The sequence below is a fragment of the Furipterus horrens genome, unplaced genomic scaffold, assembly GCF_987537825.1.
Source record: "Furipterus horrens unplaced genomic scaffold, mFurHor1.1.pri manual_scaffold_6, whole genome shotgun sequence".
Lineage (NCBI taxonomy): Eukaryota > Metazoa > Chordata > Mammalia > Chiroptera > Furipteridae > Furipterus > Furipterus horrens.
In genome coordinates this window covers 27,333,757-27,355,962 of record NW_028327176.1, presented here as the reverse complement: position 1 = coordinate 27,355,962, position 22,206 = coordinate 27,333,757, and the positions used below count along the sequence as shown (strand labels likewise).

The window sequence follows — 22,206 nt, the reverse complement described above, 5'->3', positions numbered from 1 at the left end:
TCCTCCAGTATTAAGAGATATTTTGCATAAACTTAATACTTTTTCATTGTAATCTATGCTGTGACTACCTCCCCCCTTCACTGACCTTAATACTCTAATCTTATTGAAATAACTGAATATCCTACACTTTTCACTGAAATTGTTTGGAGATGTGAGAAAGAAGACCCAGAGGGTCATAGGGGGTTAACTACCAACTGTACGTATGCAATTTCAAATCCACCCTGGTCTCTTTATCTGTGACTTTTTCCTAAGTAAAACTTCACATTCTTCAGAAAGTGAGCCTTTCCTCTACCCCACCTTTCTTAGCTTTTTTTATTAACTGAATCCCTAGGCATTTGTATTCAGTTTACTAGACAGTAATTTTCATTTGTTGGTATTTCACTTTTCTTTTTACTTTCATATATCAGCATTTATTTTATGCTGAATTTACTCCTGAGCCATAAAAAATATGAAATGCTTCACAAATCTGCATGTCATCCTTGCACAGAGGCTACACTTATCTTCTCTATATTGTTCCAATTTTAGTAGATGAGCTCTACAAGCAAGCACAGTATCTCACTTTTTTAAGTGAAATTAATCTTATTTTTTATCTGGTAGAATTGCAGAGAACCTTTTTAACTTGTTAAGTCTGTGCCAAATTAAGAAATAAAAGAGAGAATACGCTATTTACAAATTGCCTTTAAGTATTGCCTTTTCTCTGTAATTTTTATTATATACAATAATACGACATTCACCTTAGTCACTGGCTTTAGACCCCGCTCCCACAGAGGATGTGACTGTGTTGTACTTGTATACTATCTCCTCAGGTAAATCATCAACTCCTAGAAAGTAGAGATTATCTTCCCTTGCACCCCAGTTGGACCGGGAAAGCAATTACCACATGCTGGCCTAACCACAAACCGGCCTTCTGCTGATTTTCCCACGCTCAGTAAATGGCACTACCGTTCACCAAGTTTCTCAAGGTGAAACCTGCATATCAATGTTTCATTCCTCCCTTTTCTTTAGCTTGCTGTCTAATTCACCAGTATCACAGACTTGTCTGCTCTCAGTCTCTACCTTCTCCAAGCCACACTCACCCTTTGCTTGGACAAGTAACTACATTCACCTCCCTGCTTATACTCTTGACCCTTTCATTCTATTCTCTATATAGGGCAAAAGGATTTTTTTTTTTTTTTTCAGATTTAATGTGTTTTATTGATTAAAATATTACATTTGTGCCACTTTCCCTTCCCTCTGCTCCCCTCCACCCGGTGGCCCCCTCCCTCCAGTTGTTCCCCCCTTTTAGATTATGTCCATTAGTTGTGCATACAGTTCCTCCCAACCTCTCTCCGTCTATTCCATTCCCTCCTACCATGATCCCCAATTCCTATATCATCTCCCTCCCTCTCCCCACTCCCCCTCCCTGTTGACCTCCCCCCACTATGCTTCCCTTACCCACAGTTCCTTTTCCACTCTCGTTGCCTGTTTCGTTTGCCTTTGTTTCATCTCCCTAGCTTCTGTTTTTTAAACCAGTCCCTTTAACTTCTCATATAACAGTGGTTTGGATCTAATGAACTCTTTCAGTTTTATTTTGTCCTGGAAACACTTTCTCTGTCCTTCTATTCTGAATGACAATTTCGCTGGATAGAGTATTCGTGGTTGTAGGTTTTGGATTTTCATTACTTTGAATATTTCTTGCCAGTCCCTTCTTGCCTGTAGGGTCTCCCTTGAGAAGTCAGCTGATAGTCTAATTGGGACCCCTTTGTACATAATTCTTTTCTTCTCTCTTGCTGCTTTTAAGATTCTCTCTTTATCTTTAATTTTTGACATTTTGATTATAATGTGTCTTGGAGTGGTTCTCCCTGGGTCCAGTCTCTTGGGAACTCTCCTTGCTTCCTGGACCTGCAAGTCTATTCCCTTCCCCAAGTCTGGGAAGTTCTCCTTTATTATATTTTCACTCAATTTTTCAAGTTCTAGTTCATCTTCCTCATTCTCTGGCAAACCAATGATTCTTATGTTGGGCCTTTTATAGCTGTCCCAGAGGTTTCTGATCCTCTCATTGTTGCTTCCTATTTCCTCTCGCTGCATTGGTTGACTGCTTGTTCCTTCTCCATATTCCAGTTTGTTGAAATGAACTCTGGATTCCTCACCATCTGTCTCGTATGTGGTTTTGTTCCTTTCGTTATGAAAGTTTTTCGCTTCTTTCATATATTTTTCCTGCTCTTTTGTGAATTCTGTAAGCCACCTGATAACAATGGCCCAGAACTGAGCCTCTGACAGGTTTCTTATCTGTTCATCTGTCAGGTTCTCTATCTGCTGCCTGGTGAGTTGTGCCACCGGGATCTCTATATTTGTCTGCCACATTTTGACAGATGCGTTTTGTTTTCCTGGGCCGGCTGTCGGGGGCGGTGCCTGTGTAAGCGTCACAAATCAGCGACCGGCCGGCGCCTGCCTGTCCGCGACCTATTTCGCAGCCCTGTGGTGCTTTCTGTGGGGGCGGGGGTCCAAGATGGATTCACACAGTTATTCAGCTAGGAGACCGGGATCTGTCCTCCCGTCCCCCTGGGCCTCACTGTTCGAGGCGATGCTGCGGCTGCTCCCCAGCGCCGGAGTCGCGCAGGCCAGGGGCTTGATTGGAGTTGCACGCCAGGGGCTTGATTGCCTCCGGGCTTTTTCGCCGCCCCGCCCCGCCGCTTCCGCAAACAGCTTTGCCTTCTTTAACTCTTACCTGCCCAAATGGCACCGCTGGTTTATAACTTCATATGTTGGACTTCCGTGTAGCTTTATTTTCTGGAATTTCTAGTTATCCTTTGTTTTGAAGTAGTTGTATTCCTCTCTGGTTGTAGAGGGAGACCTAGCGTGTCCGTCTAAGCCTCCATCTTGGCCGGAAGTCCCAAAAGGATTTTTTTTAAACACAGATGAGATTAACTTAATTTCCTGCTTAGAGCTCTTTAGTTATTTTCTGTCACCCTTAAAATAAACTCAAACTTCTAACAATAGTTTATAAAGTACCAGCCTGCCTCTCCAACCTCTTCCTATGCCTCTGTCCTCCTTTTATTTAGCCCTAACCCCATGAACCTTCCTCTAACACTCAGGCTTTGTCTTACCCCAGGGCCTTGGTATGTGACGTTCACTCTGCCTGGAAGGGACATAATCAGGTGTTCAATAGATATATTTGGGGAGTGAATGAATGAATTGGGAGTTTCTTAAGTACATAGACTATACTAAGTATTGCCTCCCCAAAATAGATGTAATATATAGTATCAGTTTATAGATTAGAATGCTTAGTGCAGTGGATCTCAGCCCAGGGTCCTTTTCCTGCTAGGAGCCATTTGTCAATGTCTGAAGATATTACTGGTTGTCATAACTGCCAGTGTGCCATCAGCATCCAGTGGGTAAAGGCCAGGGATGCTGAAAACATCCTATAATGCACAGGACAGGACCCACAACAGTTATCTGGTCCCAAATGGCAATAGTGCTAAGGTTGAAAAACTGAGCTTTAGATGAATATATTTGAGTTACAAAAGTCAGTTTTAATAGCTCTGCTGGGCCTTCAAGTTGGCATATTACATAAAAAGCCATTTAAATAGTACTGGAACAATGAATCCCCTTTATTAAAGATCACTCTCCTACCTGAAGGGACCATGTATTATTTCCGTAAGAGTAAATACTTTTAGTCTGCTAACTTATGAACCAAGATTCCCCTAATGGTGAGTATCCTGCTCACTTCCTTATAATGCTGAGATGAACTCAGCCTTTGCATTTGTTCATCCAGTTAATCTCCAAAGTTAAAGGCATTCCTCCAGAAAAGGTGAGAAACCTCCCTCTTTCTTCTCTGCCACTTCAAAGGTTTCTGAGTAAATTCTATTTTGTTGAAAGCTAAGATTCTGCCTGTTATGGAGACATGATTCATTGTAGTAAGAGTTCATCATTAATTTCAAAAAGATTGCAACTAACTGCTATATTGCCTTTTTAAATTATATTTTATTGATTATGCTATTATAGTTGTCCCAATTTTCCCCCATTGCCCCTCTCCACCCAGCACCCTGCACCCTGCACTTCCTCAGGCAATCCCTATACCATTGTTCATGTCCATGGGTCTTGTGTATAAGTTCTTTGGTGACTCCATTTCCTATACTGTACTTTACATCCTTGTGGCTATTCTGTAACTACCTATTTGTGCTTCTTAATCCCCTCACTCTTCACCCATTCCCCCGCACACCCCTCCCATCTAGCAACATTCAAAATGCTCTCCGTATCCATGATTCTGTCTCTGTTCTCTTGTTTGTTTAGTTTGTTTTTTAGACTTAATTGTTGATAAATATGTATTGTTGCCAGTTTATTATTTGTAGTTTTGATTTTCTTTTTCTTAAATAAGTCCTTTTAATACTTCGTATTATAATGGTTTGGTGAAGATAAACTCCTTTAGTTTATTCTTGTCTGGGAAGCTCTTTATCTGCTCTTTGATTCTAAATGATAGCTTAGCTGGGTAGAGCAATCTTGGCTGTAGGTCCCTGCTTTTCATGACATTGAATATTTCTCTCCAATCCCTCTAGCCTGCAAAGTTTCTTTTGAGAAATCAGCTGACAGTCTTAACTGTAGGTAAGAACTCCCCTGTAGGTAACTTAAGTTCTTTTCTCTTTCAGCTTTTAAGATTCTTTCTTTATCTTTAACCTTTGTCATTTAAATTATGGTGTGTCTTGGAGTGGGCCTCTCTGTTGTTCTTTGACTTGCATGTCTATTTCCTTCACCAAATTAGGGAAGTTTTCTTTCATTATTTTATCAAATAGATTTCCAATTTCCTGCTTTTTCTCTTCTCCTTCTGCATCCCTCTGATGTGAATGTTGCAACACTTGAAGTTGTCCCTTACACTATCCTTGTTTTTCTGGATTCTTTTTTCTTCTTGTCCTGAGTGGTTGTTTTTTGCTTCCTTATGTCCCAACTCATTGATTTGAGTCTTGGCTTCATCCACTCTACTGGTTGTTTCCTTGTAAATTGTTCTTTATTTCAATTAGTGTATCCTCCATTTCCGACTGGATCTTTTTTATGCTGTTGAGGTTCTCACTAAGTTCCTTGAGCATCCTTATAACCAGTGTTTTGAACTCTGCATATGATAGATTGCTTATTGCTATTTTGTTTAGTTCTTTTTCTGGAGTTTTGATCTGTTCTTTCTTTTGGGCCATGGTTCTTTGTCTCCTCATTTTGGCAGCCTCCCTGTGTTTGTTTCTATGTATTAGGTAGAAATGCTCTGACTCTGTCTTGCTAGTGTGGTCTAATGTAGTAGGTGCCCTATAAGGTTCAGTGGCACAGCCTTCCCTGTCACCAAAGCTGGGTACTCAAGGTGCACCCTTCGTGTGAGCTGAGTACACCCTCCTCTTGTAGTTGAGCCTTGATTGCTGTTGGCAGGTCAATGGGAGAGATTTACCCAGGCCAGTTAGCTGCAAGGACTGGCTGTGACCACTGACCACCAACCTGTGCCCTCTATGGAGGATCAGCTGTGCAGGTGCAGGGTGGCAGTGTTCCACTGGGTATGCAGGCTCTGGGGTTTCCCTGGCAGTGCAGGCCAAGGTCAGCTCCAACTTGTGTTCTGCCTGGAGCCACCCTGCATGAGCTATAGAGCAATCTGAGATGGTTGCTACTTGTTCTGGGCTTGGAGAGTCCCAGGTGAAGCCAAGCTGTGAACCTAGGCTGGCTGCTGGTGCCAGGCCTGGGACACTTAGCAAGAGGTATGGGGGCTGCGGGCTCACTGAGGCCAGCTATTGCTTGTTTGAGAGGATTTAGGAAATTATGAAGCATGAGCCAAGACCAGCCATTCATATGGAAAAGGCACTCTTAACAGCTTGAGTGGGCCCATAAGTTGGTTGAGACAGAGCCTCAGAGGATCTCCAGGGCGGGTCAAACAGTGTTAGCCAGGTTGATGGAGTCTCAGGTATGGCACCTGCCTGTTGGCTCTGTGGCTCTGTGGCTTTGTGGTGGGAGGGTTTAGAAAAGGAGAAATGGCCTCTGCTCTCCTTTCTGTCTGGGAAAAAGTCGTCTGCCAGCTCATGCCTCGATGCCCAATACTTTAGTTCTTCCCCGTATGCTACTGGTGCCTTTCAAGCTGGTACCCTCGTGCTGGAGCTCAGAAGGAGTGAGTCATGTGTGGGTTCTCTACCTCTTGGGACTCCAGAACTTTCTTCCACTGAGTCAATCCCCACTGGTTTTTGCAGCCAGGAATTGTGGGGACTTATCTCCCCAGCACTGGAACTCAGTGCTGGGGGGCCTGGTATGGGGCTGGGACTCCTCGCTCCCCAGATATCCCTCCTGAATTTTTATCCACCACACATGGATGTGGAACCAGCCTGTTCCGCCATCTCCACCCCTCCTACCAGTCTGGATGGATGTGGTTTCTTTAATTCCGTAGTTATCAGACTTCCATTCAACTCAATTTCTGCCAGTTCTGAGTGATGGTTGTTCTATAGTTTAGTTGTAATTTTGATGTGGTTGTACAAGGAGGCAAGCTGTGTTTACTTATGTTTCCATCTTGACTGGACATCCTCCCTACATCCTATATTGCCTTTTAAAAAAATATATCAAAAATCTATGAAATTTTAAATACATGCATACATATTCATATACCTTTCAGAGAATACTACAGTATAAGCCTATAGGCTTTACTATATGAAATATCCAAATATCCATTTTATTAAGCTAACTAATATACACATGAAAGATGCTTTGCTTCCTTTGAATAAAATGCAAGCCTACTGGCCAGATCCACCCAGGAAATGACATGGGTGAAAGCTAAACTATTGTTAAAGTGTTACCTGATTTGGGTCATTCAGGAAACTTTTAGGAAAATAAAAATTCCCTTACTTAGCTTATTTTGAAGTGTTTGCCTCTCTGAGGCAGGACGAAAGAGCTGTAAGTTCAACCTCTGGATATGTGAATATATAGAGCATGCTTTGTTGGAAAAAGTATCAAGGATAAACCTCTTGAGGCTCATAGCCAACAGAGCTAATATCTTCAAGGGTTACCAAATTACTCTTCTGAAACACTGAATGGCACAACTTACTCTTAGGGGTAAATCACAAATGGGAAAAATTTAGCTTGTGACAAAAAGGGCAAACTTGATAACAAGCACTATACTTTTATTTCTCAAAGCACCAGGGATAATCCTTAACTTACCCTTGCCACACACTTGATTATTGTTATGAGCTGCAATAAGATGATTAGTCAGAAAGAACAGTTTCTGGAAAAATCATCAGAGACCACTAAAAAAGCATTGCTAAAGATCATTACCACAACAGGCAGAGAAGTCCAGTAGCCAAGCAAAAACAACTGCCAAAGAAAGGATGTAAGCAGATACCACGGAGGAGTAAGAAAGCTACTTAATAACTCAGAACCAGGAGAACATAGATACCCCAGGTGAATGGAGAGGGGTGAGGTGAGTCTCCTTTCTACAGCAACACAGAGAGATGCCTAAAGTGTACTGAAAAATTAAAATCACACGTGAGTCATCCATTAATAATGATGACTAAGTTTGAAGTAATTGCAAAGTACTTTTCATACTAATTATCTTTTAGACCTAACAGTACCCCATGAGATGATATTATCAGCTCCATTTTATAGGTGAGGAAATTAAGGTTCAGAGAGGTTACATAATTTTCCCAGGGTCACCAGCTCAGTCTTGACTGTAAAGCCTGACCTCCTACAGTAGGCCAGGGTTTCTCCACCTCAGCAGTATTGACATTTTGAGCTGGATAATTCTTTGTTGAGAAGGATTACGAAGGATGTTTAGCAGCATCTCTGCCCACTACCCACTAGATGCCAGTAGCACCCCCTTTCTTGACAATGCCAAGTGTCTCCTGGGGATAAAACCACCCCAGTTTTACAGCCACTGGTCTAAAGACTAACATTTCTTTGTATGAATCAAGTAGTACCAAGAGGAATGTCCTATTGTCCTATTGCTGTCAGCCCCACTATTTGGCTGGGAGGGCTTGTTAATGGGGCGGGGGTGTCCATTAACAACTTCTCTCAGAACTTTTCCTAAACCTGATCCTCATAGCCTTGCAGCAATAGAGTGAAAGGGGCCCTGACTGGTGTGGCTCAGTGGGTTGGGCATCATCCTGCCAGCTGAAGGGTCACAGGTTTGATTTCCGGTCAGGGCACATGTGGGCCAGGTCCCCAGTTGGGGGCATGCAAGAGAAAACCCATCAATGTTTCTCTCATACATTGGTTTCTCTCATACATATATGGAAAGGAGAAGACCAAAATGGATTATAGATAGTTCCTTCGAGTCATTGTTTTGTTCAGCCATTTAGTCAACAAATAAATTTAACAGTTCCTGGGAGAAGTGATTTCACAGAGGTGCCCGTGTTTGAGCTAAAGTAAGTTTAGAGGAAAGATTATGACTTTCTTCAAAATGGGCCGGGAGGATGATGAATTCATGTAGGTAACACAACATGTTAGTCAGCTAGGAAAAGCAGGCTGATGGCCCACACCACAAACATGCCAGTCTCAAGGACTTGCATCATTGGTCATCTTTGTAAGCCAGCCCATTTGCAAGCAGTCTTGGTGTTTACTTTCGCTATTGAGTTAACTATTGCCTTGAAAGTACTGTTTATCTCAGCCCGCATGGTAATTGACTTATATTTAAAATCAAATCAACAAACGTTTGCATTCCAGTAAGGCTCTGTAGGAGATAAAACAACATGGTTTACATAAAAAGATAAATAGCAATCAAGGCAACGTATCTTAGGTGCCAAATGAGTGGTTCAGATAATAAATACTGTGGGATGAGAGGGTGGAGAGATTGCCACAACCTAGAGCTGTAAGGGAGAGCTTCCCAGAGGGAGCTGAGGAGCTGAGCCCTAATGGATAATAGAAATAATGTGCAGTCTTTTAATAGACGGGGAAGCACACGATTAATTAACACAGCATCCCATGTAAAAAGTACCTTTTAGATTATTATTTTAATGCCATCTAGTTTAATTATTTTGAAATATGTCTAATAACAGATATAAAATCCAGTCAGAAACTTATCCATGATGATTGTCTAGTTCATTGTCAGCTCATCCAAGGAAACTCGTAAGTGAGAAGAGATTTTTGGTCACTCTCAGGGATCCGAGGGAAGTGCATAGGATTGGTTCCTTTGACCTTTTGTTTCAGATAGACTGCATGAAATCACCCTTCTCTGAACTAAGGTGCCCTAATAGGAAACTAGATCTGGAGAGATCTTACTGTTGCAGCCTGCCTACATGACTTTGGACATCACGCGTATGCAGCAGGGTTATGGAAGGCAGTTACCAATAAGGGCTACAGAGGCTTTTGCTTCCTGAGACACTGCCTGTTTATTCCACAAATCCCAGCCATCCAGTAGACTTCTATAATTCCACATAAAATGGATGCAACAGATGTTCCCAGACCTCACTGCTGGAGGTGTTGAATGGCAAATGAACAAACAAACTGGAGAGGGAAGGAGGGGGAACCACCCAAATCTCCGTTCCTAGGGGCTTAGAGGAATCATTTTTTTTCCTTCCTCCATGTGAAAATATAAACTGTTGCTTTATAAACAGTTGTCACTTTTTGACTTATAAAGATTCACAGTCTTTTCCTTTGTTTACTTTGATGACCTTTGAAATAAGCTGCAACCTGAAGAGTCAAAAAATAAATTTCCACATTCATTTTTCAGAACGAGGACTCTATTATTACAATATGCTGTCAACCAGCAGACTCCCAAGGCTGGCTCCAGCCAAGGCCCGGGTTTTCAGGGCCTTTGTCCCCAGCCCCCTCATTGGGCTGCTCAGGGTAATACACACTACCAGCCTGAAGGCCTGATGCTGAAAGCCAGTTTTCTGTTGGTCAAACGTTTTTATAAGGCGGATTGTACGGCAGCTTTAAAATCTGAAAATGCAAATTAATATGTTAATTTTGTATTTTCTTTGGCTTTGCTTGCTGAAGACAACACTGGTGATATTACTGCAACTCTCAAGAATGCTATTACCCACCTCCCCCATAGCCAGCCTTCTCTGCCCTCCGTGGGCTCGTCTCTGACCTGCTCTTCTAACCCGCAGTGGGCACAGATCTGAGAAGTCAAAGGGAGAAGCTTGGAAAGGCCTAACATTCTCTTGATGTGTTGAAAAGTTCTTTGCTTTCTATCTCCTCATGAAAAATACCACACAGCCACCTGTACCAATAATTAATATGTACTTTAATACTGAGTATGGAGTTAGGGAATACATGATAAAAAGAATATTATTTAGCTTTTATTGTTTCTGATTCCAAAAATAATGCATTCCTTCTTTGTGGTGATAGGGCACTGTAGCTTGTATTCTTAATTGTGGTGGTGATTACACAAACCCATGCATGGGATAAAAGTGCTCACACGTGCCCTGGCTGGATTGGTTAGAGCGTCATCCCAATACTCCAAGGTTGCAGGTTCAATCTCCAGTCAGGACACATACAAGAAGCAACCAATGAATGCATGAATAAGTGTAACAAAAAACTGATGTTTTCCTTTCTTTTTCCCTTCCTTCCTCTCTCTCTAAAATCAATTAAAAATTTTTAAATTGCTCTCACATACACACAAATGAATACATATTAAAAATGGCAAAGCTGAGTAGATTATGTAATCTAGTTAAGAATAATGTGCCTATGTCAATTTTCTGGTTTTGATACAGTACTGTAGTTATATAAGAAGTCACAAATGGGGGAAGCTGAGTGAAAAGTACAACTCCATTATTTTTACAAGTTGTTATTGGGTATAATTATTTCTCAAAAAAATGTTTTAAAAAACATAATACGTTTTTACTGCAAAACTTTCTAAATTATAGAAAAAAACAACAAAATTTTACTCCTAAAATAAAAAATAATTAATAAAAAATAAATTTAAAAAATAAAGTCCCAAATTTGGCCAATGGAAGGCCACTGAAAAAAATGATCAGTATGGAACTAGAGAGAATTATGCTTAGCGAAATAAGCCAGACAATGAAAAACAGATGCTGTATGATATCACCTAATACAGGAACCTAATGAACTACACAAACAAGCAAGAAAAATTGAACCAGGGGAATGGAAACAAGGAGCAGACTAACAGTTGGGGGGAGGGGGGAAGGGTCTAGTCAAGGAACTAGTATAAATGACCCATGGACATGGACAATGGGGTGGGGATTGACTGTGGGAGAAGGGGTGGGCTGGGAAGCAATGGGGGCAGAAGGTGGGACAACTGTAACAGAAAAACAATAAATAAATTTTTTTAAATCATCAAATAATTTTTAATCCCACCTCCACTGTTAATAATTTGGTATCAATAAAAATGGATCATATTATTTTCATAGCTTGCTTTTCATGCAGTATATCTTATAAAAATCTACACTATTCTTTTCAATATCTCTACAGCTTGGTGTTTTACGTGATGGAATACTTGTAGGAATACCCCATAATTTTTTCAATTGGGCCTATATTGGTTGTTTCTAAAATTTCCTGTTAGAGTCAGTGTTACTGAAGGTCATCCTTGGGCATCTATTATCTTTGCCCATACCTTTTTCTGTGAGATAAATTCCTAGAAGTGAGTATTGCAAGACTGAAGAAAGTGCCTGTTTTCCATGTTGATAGCAGCTACCGGATATCCAAGTCGCTGCTTTGGCCAGCTCCAGAGGAGACCACTATATAGGAAAAAAAATTCTATGTGCAACAACCCCCCCAAAAAGGTTGTGACAATTTATCTTCCCACCAATGATGAATGAGAGTATTGTTTTCTTACCTACTAATTTTTAAGAAAAAATGTTTTTAAAAATTTTATTGTTTTAATTACCCTTCCTTAAACATTAATGAAATTAAAATGTCTTTATATATTTATTGGCTATTTGTATTTCATCTGTGAATTGTTTGTTTATATTCTTTGCTAAATATTTACAGTTCCCAAAGTGTGTGCCAAAGCTCTGTGGGAAATTTTAAATTTGGAGAGAAACACAATGATGTTTACCATCTGTGAGATATTATGAGAACTACTAGCTTGAAGTAATTTACAGTTATCAACATCAGCTTACACTGCATTCCTTTCAAAGATGCTATATATCTTTGCAAAGTTGAGTATTTGATAGTTGCTTCAATAAAAAGCAAGTACTATGAGAAAATTAATATGGAACAGGAATGAAGGTGGTGGAGTCCAACAATTCCAAGGCCTGGAAAGTTATGAAATATCCAATAGACACACACATCCCATTAGTAAGTATTTGTGGTTAATAAAGAATGAAATCAAAATATTTTTTCTTTCATCTTATGTGTATTATTTTTTCAAACAGTTCCTAAATTGTTAGGGCATAAATACTTATTAGGCTGTTTGGACCTAACTACTTAATAAATGGAACTATTAGGTATTTCTTTTGGCCTAGAGGCACCATGAAAAGATTATTAAGGTGCTATGAATGGAGAAAGTTTGTAACTCCCTGCCATATATCATTCAATTACTTTCATTTTTGTTATTAATTTGCAAGAGCTTTGTTCCTTAAGGAGATTGGCAAATATTTTACCCCTTTTTGCCTTTACTTTTGAATATGCCTAGGAGTTTTTACTATACATAAGTTTTCTGTTTTTATATTGACAGACTTATAGAAAGCCCATTTCTACCTGAAGATTATAAAACATTTTCCTGTTTTCTTCTAGCATTTTTATAGTTCCTTTTTTATGTTTGATTATTTTCTCCACCTGGAATTTATTTCAATACAAGATTTTAGGTAGGAATCCAACCATATTATTTTCCAAAAAACTAATTTGTTGTCTTAATAGCATTTATTGAATAAATCAATCTTTTCGTTACTGTTTAAACATCACTTTTATCATCTACTGTATTTCTAGCAAGTTGATTTCTGCCCCCTTTATTCTTTACCTCTCTTTACAGAACTTATTGCTTTTTACCTTGAATTGTAATTATTTATGTACACATATGCACATCATAAACTTTTTAATATTGGTTTCATTTCTATGTGCTATAAGTGCTTTCTTTCCTCTTACCCTTCTTCTCTCCTCTAAATCTTTTTTAAAAACTTTTATTGTAGAAAAATTTAAATATACACAAATGTAGACAGAATAATATAATGAGTCCCAGGTATCCATACTCAGCTTCAGCAATTATTGATTTATGACTAATTTTGTTTCATTCATACCACCACCAACTTTCCTCCTTCTGTATTGCTTTAAAGTTAACTATCTTGACTAAACAAATTATCTGTATTGTTTTTCATTAATAAGTTTTGCTACATCAAAGAATTTCTTATTGATCTCAGAATTGTCTTTAAGGAAACTCAATGAGTAAAGCTCCATATAGATTTTAAGAAAAAGATAAATTATCAAGTATAATAAAGCTTCTCCTAAAGAATTTAAACTGGGATTTATTTTACAAATAAATAGTTTGTAATTGCAAAAATTTTATATATAGCTTTTCAGAAATACGAGGTCTCTCCAGAAAAAGTCCAGCCATTGTTAATATAACTAGAACGGTTTGCGCAACATCGATGTAACCTGGCAGCCAAGGAGAGTGGACTAGAATGTGCATGCGTGAATAGTGATGACTTCACTGTACCTAGTCAGTGGGGGCAGTAGACACTGTTGAGTGACCAGTGTACTGCGTGGCCATTGCATTTAAAATGACTGAGTAGAGCAACAAATCTGCACTAAATTTTGCGTTAAGCTTGAACATTCTGCCACAGAAACTTCTGATAATTCAGAAGGCTGAAGCTATGAGCAACTGATGATCGGCAGCTTCATCATGACAACATGCTCACTCATGAATCACATCTCATGCAGAGTTTTTTTTTGGCAAAACATCAAATCACCCAGGTGACTCAGTGCTCCAACAACCCAGATTTGGCACTCTGCGACTTCTGGCTTTTCCCAAAACTAAAATCACCTTTGAAAAGGAAGAAATTTCAGACTGTTGATTCTGAAAATATGGCAGGTCAGCTAATGGTGATTGGGAGAACTGTGTGAGGTCCCAAGGTGCCTACTTTGAAAGGGACTGAGGTGTCATAGTCCTGTGTACAGTGTTTCTTATATCTTGTATCTTCTTCAATAAATGTCTCTATATTTCATAGTACATGGCTGGATACTTTCTGGTCAGACCTCATATACAGTATTCCCTCACTTATCGCAGGTATTACGTTCTAGACATCCCCCACAAAGTAGGAATCTTACATTTATTCTACACTCTTAAACCTACGTAACTTTAACAACATACGTATACGGTACCGCAAAATCCTGCGATATAGAAAAAAATCTGCAATAAATAATTAAATATAATATTTTTTAAAATCCTGCAATACAGTGAGGCTGCAATAAGTGAACTGTGATATAGAGAGGGACTACTGTATCTGTGTTTTAAAGTTAGGAATGCTTTAGTTAGAACAGGTATTATGTCAGTGTTTTGTAAATTGTTAATTCTTGAAATGCAAGTCTTTGTCTGCTTGTTGAGTTAAGATTGACTACCTTTGACATTGCTTTCTAAACCTCACTCTTGCCCAGCAGCTTGGGGTCCCTGATGCTTCTTCTGGGTGCTGGGTCCTTGATGCTTCTTTTGCATTGTAAAATTTGGAGCACCGGACCAAGATGATCCAGGACAAATATACACTCACTCCACTTTTTAACACTATGTATTTCCCTCAACCCCTTTGCGTGAGGAGTGTTTAGAGAGGTTTAGTACCCCAGCTGCTGGTGCTGCTGCTACAAATATAGGTTCTGCTTCTGCCACCCCTGGCAAGGGGGCATAGTAAAATTACGAATCAACAAATACTCTCTTTATTGAGCCCCTCTCCCCAACAGACAAAACTACATATCCTTGGGGCCCAGAGGCTATGAAGAACAGGACATAGTCCCTTTCTTCAAAGAGCTATACTCCAGGAAAGGGAAATTACAGGTTGATAACCATGATGACAGGATTAAAAAGTTAAAAATATGTGTGTGTATCTCTGTGTGTCAAATGAAATGAGCTGAAATGAGTAGGAAAAAAGTAAATAAATCTTAGGGTGGGGGGCAGTTGAAGAAAGTTGAAGAAGGTTTTATGGAGGAGGCAGGCCTCACAGTAGGAATGGAATGTCAATAGGGGAAGTTGGAGAGGATGGGGGAGAAATGACAGGCACATCCTGGACAGAAAAGCATTTGTAAGTTGTCATGAATGGGAATGTGTCTGCCCCACGTGGCCACAGAATAGGTACGTGAAGTGGAGGAAGTAGGGGGTAAAACTAGAAAGGTGGGGTGAGCCTTCAGTGCCCCGAAAACTCTATAGGAGGTTGGAAATCATTGAAAAGGATTTTGAATTTGGGAGTAATGTGATCAGGGCTTGGCTTTCAGAAGATTTCTCTGTAGCCATGTGTAGAACAGGTTTTAGAGGCAAAGACCAGTCAGTGAAGTTGTTCTCATCATCTAGGTGTAAGCTCTTTTGGTTCCTGAACTAGAGGAGCGGAAGTGTCACTAAAAAGGAGGGAATGCATATGAGACACAAAGTAAATGTCCCTAATGACTTCTTTGTTTCTGTACATTTTAGTCCTTAAAAATATCCATGGCCTATTTCCTGTGATTCTTTTCCCCAAACCAGAGTCAGCTAGGAAGTTATTCCACTTTGCAGTTAGTGATCTTTTCCCAGCACAGCAAAATGTTACCTTTTGGAACTCACCTGATAACAGGTTGAAGTTTGGAGAATGACCACTTGAAATGCTTCCTGGCCTACCCTCTAGCAAGGGGTCCGATTGGGGGGAACTGTGTGGCTGGCACAGGCCCACTAAGCCCTTCTTTGTAGGGATGACCAGGTTGAGTAGCTTAAGTATCCCAGGGTCATGTCTCCAGTCCACACTGACCTTCCAAAGCTGGTAAAAGCCGGGCTGTCAATAAAAAAAGATTATGTTGAGCTATCTGTACTGATGACCTAGGCAGGTACATACACTCAACAAGCCATGGAAGTCAAAGGCAAGAGGGTGGTAATGTTGGAGATAAGACTAATATTCCTGAAGCCGAAAACAATGAAGTCTTAAACCATGCTTTAATAATTAGAAATGACAAATAAGTTAGAGAACTTCTCTCTCTTGCTTTCCCATCTATACACACACACACACACACACACACACATACTGCCTTTTAAATAATTTTTGCTGTATCTACTTCCATTTCCCGACAGTTATATGATTAGGCATATTTCTGTGAATTAGAAAGTTTAGATTCCTTCGTCAGCCATCTCCCTCTTCACCACCATTACCCACCCCACCCCTACTTCAGGCTGACTAAAGCCATAAAATACTTCTGCCTGCTTGCCTTTAGTTCTGTTTGTATGAATTAAGTCGACAGGATAAATATTCACATTCCCAGCGACAGGCTGAAACAATGTTTGCCTGTTCTGCCCAGTGAGTTGAGAAAAAAAGGGGGCCTGACATCACCCTATACTGTACATTCCCGGCATAGATCATTTATTTAAGTCCCTGAAAAAATACAGATGTTTTACCAGCCGAAATAAAATCCTGTGTAAACACTGAGCTTGGAAAAATGTGGCTCGGACTTAGCTGTGGGGGTCAGAGCAACGCAGGGAGAAAGCTAGGCAAAATGGCAGATGCAGAAATTTTATACCTGGCTGAATGTGATAGGGGCAAAAGTGATTGTTCACCCCCAGTCTGCATGCCACCAAAGAAGAACAGAATTTGTTTTTAAGAAAATACAGTCTCTGAAGTGAATAGATTTGTTGATCTTCAGAGGTTGGGATTGCTAATGATTACGATACACGCACCCATTTCTATCTGACCTCTGAAATGACCATCTTTTTTCTCATTGGAGTTGCCCTTTTTCATGACCTGCCTAACCTGGTCCTGTTATTGCTGAATCCTGCTGGTTTCTGGAGCTCAGCTGCTGTTGATTTTATAAGGGGGAAAATTGCCTGGAAGCCATGCTTGGTGAAGAGGAAAGCCCATTTCAACCTTGCATTCCCAAACAGCCATCCATCATCCTGATCTTGTCTAACACAAGTCACTATTTCAGTCTAGCAGCATAAACCAGACAGATTTTACTGGTGCAGTGCAAGTTTTTTCAGGATCTGCCTCATGCCTTTAGGCCTGTGGCCTTTATTCCGAGAGCATTGCATTTGCTCTGTGGAGTCACTTTTAAGATCCAAAGCTGCCAAAATGGACCCCATGCTTTGCACAGATGCTTGGAAGCTGCCCTAAGTCTCTGTGTAGAGTGGGGGTCAGGGTGGGTAAAGGGTAAGTGCTTCCAGGTTCTCCAGACTTTTTGTAGATCCTCCCGGAGTTTCATTAAGATACTCATCTCAGGGACAAGAAATCTAGCCCACTCTCAGCTGCTTCCTAACCGCCCCCTTTCAGGGCCGGCACGACCACCTCATCTGGGCATCCCATGCCTGTGATAGTCCTGGGTGATGCTGTTGCTTCCTGTCTGTTTTTGGTCTCTTTCTGACTGGATCACAACTATTTTAAGTCAACAAAGCTTTCTCTTATTTCTTTTGCTGAAGACGTCTCTAAACCCACTCTGAGATTTTTTAAAGGGCCTGCCGTAGCTAGAGGTAAGCAGCTCTCCTGGTTTGTCCCAGTGTGATTATTAATGGAGCTCCTTTCCCTCTCAAACGAATTCCTGGTTTGTACAATGTATTTCCCTATCTAGAGCAGTCATAGCTGATATTCCGAACCAAACTCATTAAATCATCCTCCCTTATTCCAAAACTGCTACATATTTTCTTGTGATCCCTGTTTAAGGATGGCCCTCCATCCTCAGCTGCCTGAGTTAAGGGTTCCCTTCCTGACCCTCAACTCCATGTCTAAAGTAGTAGTTGCCAAGTCCTGCCTTTTCAGCCTCCAAAACATCTCTCAAAAGTATCCTTTCCCCTTCATTCCACTGCTGCTATCATTTAGATTGGGGTGGGGCTGGGATATCACAAATTCAGTCCTGTCTGTTTCAGGCAAGTAAGTGAACAAGGGGGGATGGGTATAAACACGTGGCCCTCTTGATCCATCCTTTGTCTTCAAACTTTTGATAGAGATTTGGGTTCAGTAAATATTTCATTTACCTCTTAATTCTCCATAAGTTTGGGGGCAGAGCACAAGAGCAGTGATAAAGGACGTAGACACTCCACCTGAGTGACCATGAGGACTAGGCATGGGGACAGTGGTGAACATGTGTTTCTCGTCTAAGGGACCAGCTGCTGCTACTCAGCCCAGGCAGGTGAATGTTGCTTTGCAGGCGTGTGGCCCTAAGATTGCCAAGTGTCCTGATTTTCCAAAAGAAGTTGAGAATCAGGATGATTTTGATGGGATATCTCCAAATTCATAAAGGACAACTTTAAAATACCATGTAGTACAAATGAAACATCTGCAGCCACTTTTGGTCCAGAGACTCTTGGTTTTGAGCCTCTGGTTCCCACCCCATTGCCACCTCTTATCTAGACTGTTACAGAAGTCTCGGTCATGCTGCCCCATAATCCAGCCTTTACACTGCCCTGGCCTTTTATTTTTTTCCAAATTGCAGATCTGATCACTTAAGAGCTCTCTCTGAAGATGTCTTCACCACCTACAGAATAGAAGACACATTCCTTGATGTTGCATTTAAGATCCTTCTCAGTCTGACCCAACCACCCCTCCAGCTGTGTCTCCTGCCACCCTGCACACGTACCCTGGCTGTGCTCTTGTCACACACAACTACTTGCTGTCCCCTGAGCAGCCCCAATATTTTCTTTTAATTAATAGCTCTTTTTAGAGTAATTTTAGGTTTACAGAAAAACTGAGCAGGTAGTACAAAGACTTCCCATATATTCCTTTCCTCCCAGCCCCTTCTCCCCAGTTTTCTCCTATTATGAATATCTTGCATTAGAGTCATACATTTGTTACAATTAATATACCAATATTTACACATTATTATTATTCACTAAAAGTTCATATTTTGCATTAAGGCTTACTTTTTGTTGGGAATACCAATATTTTAATACCCTTAAAAAAATTTTTTTTAATAATTTAAGTTTCTCTGTATATTGTTCTCCCAATTCTGGCAAGATTTTTTTCAAGGCCAAACATGAGTATCACTGTTTATTTCTGGAATGGAGGCTAAAAGGGAGGGCGCAGACAGAAACAGGAAGAGCCTTTTTTCCAGGTGCTTCGGATGTGCCAAGTGCCACATATTCTGTTAAATCTCTCTATAGTCCTATGATACCATGAGGAAACCGGTTGGGTAAGTTGCCCAAAGCCCCACTAACAGTAACCGGGTTTATGCCATGTCCACCTGGCCCCAAATCCTCTGTTCCTCCCTTTCTCTGCCACAGGGCTGCATTCCTGCACTCACCTAGCCTTTCCGCGTCCCCCGCGAGGTCAGGGCAGTGTCACTCAGCTCTGTGTCCCCACTCCCAAGGAGGCGTTGGCACGTACAGCAGCTCCCCCAAACCCACGGGCGTGTGTCCTAAGGCAGAGTTAATACAAGTCTAGGAAGAGGCACCAAATATTGACATCAACTCAGCCAATGGCTGTTGAATTCGTGCTGTGCACGGGACCTGGTGGAGGATGAGGTCAAGAAGCATCAGAGGGAAGTGATGGCGACGCTGTGACGCAGGTTACGTCTCCTGCCCAGGCGGAGTCAGGGAAGCTACTGATTTTCTGCTTATCCGTGACAGGCTTTAAGCTGTGGGAGAGCAAGGGTTCTGCTCTCTGCGACACCTCCTTGGACAGTCCCTGGTAGTAATAGTTGTTTAATAAATGTTTGCGAGCCGAACGTTTGAGTCCTCTTGTCAATTTGGGACCCCGAAAATAACACTGAACTTCTCGCAGTTGTCATGTGCATTCAGTTCGTCGTCATCCTCGGCTCTGGCAGCTTTGGGTTCCCCGTGTCTGGTTCAAATGATCCCAGACCTGGGCTTGACCGCACTCTTCGTTCTCCATACAATTGTTGTGTGGTTGGTCCCCAAGGTGACAAAATTGATGGACCTGTAGGCTGATTTTCATAAACCAAGCGTTTCAAAACAGGCTTGTTTTTGCCAAGTAAGGTGAGCAAATATAGGACTAAGTTTAAACATCCATCAGGAGTTATTTTTTAAGTGATTGCTTCTAAATGAGAGGCATTTGAAAATCTCACAGCTTTCTTTACAAGTAAATTCCACAGTCATGTATTTTGCTGGTGTCTGCTGATTAATTACGATCGTGTGACACCATGAAAAGCCCTGGTGGTTGGTTTTGTGCAGCTGCAGAGAAAAGTAAAGCGAGGCCCAGTGACGTTGCCAACTCTTTCAGGCGGGTGGGGATTCGGGCAGAGCGAGGGTTTTTTTTCGTTTTTTTTTTTTTTTTTTTTTTTCCGCCCTGGCAGTCACCACATAAGAACAGAAGCCCCAGCCAGACCCATTTCTCCAGACTTCACGACGGGCGGTTTGGGTCCCTGTGGGGGTGTGGTTGAAGTAGTGACATTTGATCTGTTGCTTCTGAAATAACAGATCCATTATTAGAGAAAGCATTTTCAGTTTCCACATCGGGACGGTGTGCATTCGCCTGTACAGTTCCTTCCGTTCAGAAAAAATACATAGTGGTTACATACAATAAATGAACCACACAATATTTTGTTTCTGTAAACAAAAGGTGGTCAACATATACTTGTTGTCGGTAATTGCAGGTGTCTTACCCAAGAAAACCTGCGGATTCCTATCTGTTTAGGGTCTGATGACTCTAGGTCTCTTTTTTTTCTTGGCCTCTTGCTTTTTCTCTTTACTCGCTTCCATATACAACCTTCAGTGGTGCCGCTCATTGACAGGAGAGAGAGAGAGAACAAAAAGTTGAATCTTGTTGCTTAGAAAGAACCATCTTCAGCTCTGGTGAAGGATACAATAGGGAAAGATAACAAACTGGTCATTAAAGTAGATTTTCAGCGTTCTTGATGTGTTATTTCTTGATGTGTTATCCGCACTGGCTGTGCTCCACCCACCTCCTCTCCTTGATTCAGATAAGGGCCACTGAAGGATTTCTGTGACATGCGTCTTTCTCCTCGGCACTAGCCAAGTTCAGAGAATCTCATCTACGCCCTTGTCCACTTTCTCTCTCTGCGACAGGCTCCTACTCCTCACAAAGGTCTTGTTGATGTCGCATCTGAGTGTGAAGGCCTGGCACACGTAGGTGAGCATGTATCCTTGCACCTGGCCTATTCCATGTGTCTGCTGGAACCGTGGCCTTCGTTCTAAATAGAGGCAGCTAGAGATACAAGAGGATTTATCCTTCTCTGCTTAATCCTTTCTTTTTCCTGCTTAATTCTAACATGTAATGTCGTATAAGGGTAAAAAAGTGAGGTGTGTCTGCATTGCTGCCTCCACTCCTGACATCTCAGCAAAGAACTAAATAATTTAAAAAATCTAAATAGTTTACAAACATCACTGTCCCGTATTTGCAAAGGCAGGCATCATTGTCACCTGTTTCTTTAGCCAAGCCTGTTCTGATAAATCCAGACATGTAAACCAGTTTAGACTCTCCGACTTAGATTTTAAAAGGTACATTTTTTAAATAGGAGACTAACATAGAGAAAGATGTTTGCATTTCTTTGCTAAAATAAATGTATACGTTGTCTGTAACTAATAAGCTCTTGTATCACTTGATTGTCTGGTCACAGAGTAGTCATCTTTATTTGGAATTGTGTACAGAACCCAGAGCACAGGTACTAGGTTCCTTGCCGCTTGCCTCATCCTCCAAAACCAACATGCTTTTTGCAAAGAGACCAGAGCCACTTTCTGCAGGTGTCTGTTTTCTATGAGGGGGATATTTTGAGGAAACCTAAAAGGGAGGAGCTTGCACTTAGAAAAAAAATCTATTTTCACAACAGAAATTGCTTTTTCTCTTTTTTGGTTTAGGTTTTTCGTTTGTTACAAGCCTTCTCAGACTCCAGATACAGAATGAATGCACACTTTCAGCAGGAGCTGGCTGATGTCGCTGTTTGTACCAAAGCCAAACTCTGGCTGGCCAAGAGGTATGTTAAAACCCCTCATGAGCAAGGAGTTATCAGGGGTTAGGAATACACTGGCGAATTGCTGTTTCTAGTTGTGGGAGTTTTAAACGTCCTTGTCATGAGTTTTCTAAACTTATTGGAGTATTTGTCTTAGGACTTTGGGTTGTGGTAAAGAAAGAAAAATATTTTCTTGACAGTTATTCTAAAACTGCTGTATGGCTGGGAGGCATGTAATATGGTTTTTTTATCTGTCCACAAATCAGTTTATTTTTATTAATACCTGCTATGTGCCCAACCCTGTAT

General features: G+C 41.0%; 1 protein-coding gene and 1 non-coding gene across 2 annotated transcripts in view; one reads left to right on the top strand and one right to left on the bottom strand.

The window, feature by feature from the left end:
- The window catches only part of THADA (THADA armadillo repeat containing), a 285,790-nt gene that overhangs the window by 178,427 nt on the left and 85,157 nt on the right, over positions 1 to 22,206 (top strand). Inside the window, exon 29 of the mRNA XM_090281217.1 lies at positions 21,809 to 21,924. Coding sequence (XP_090137343.1) covers positions 21,809 to 21,924 — 116 coding nt within the window. The remainder of the gene's footprint in view (positions 1 to 21,808; positions 21,925 to 22,206) is intronic.
- On the bottom strand, positions 443 to 549 carry LOC150005885 (U6 spliceosomal RNA). Its single transcript, XR_016512058.1, has one exon. It is a non-coding gene; the product is annotated as a U6 spliceosomal RNA (small nuclear RNA).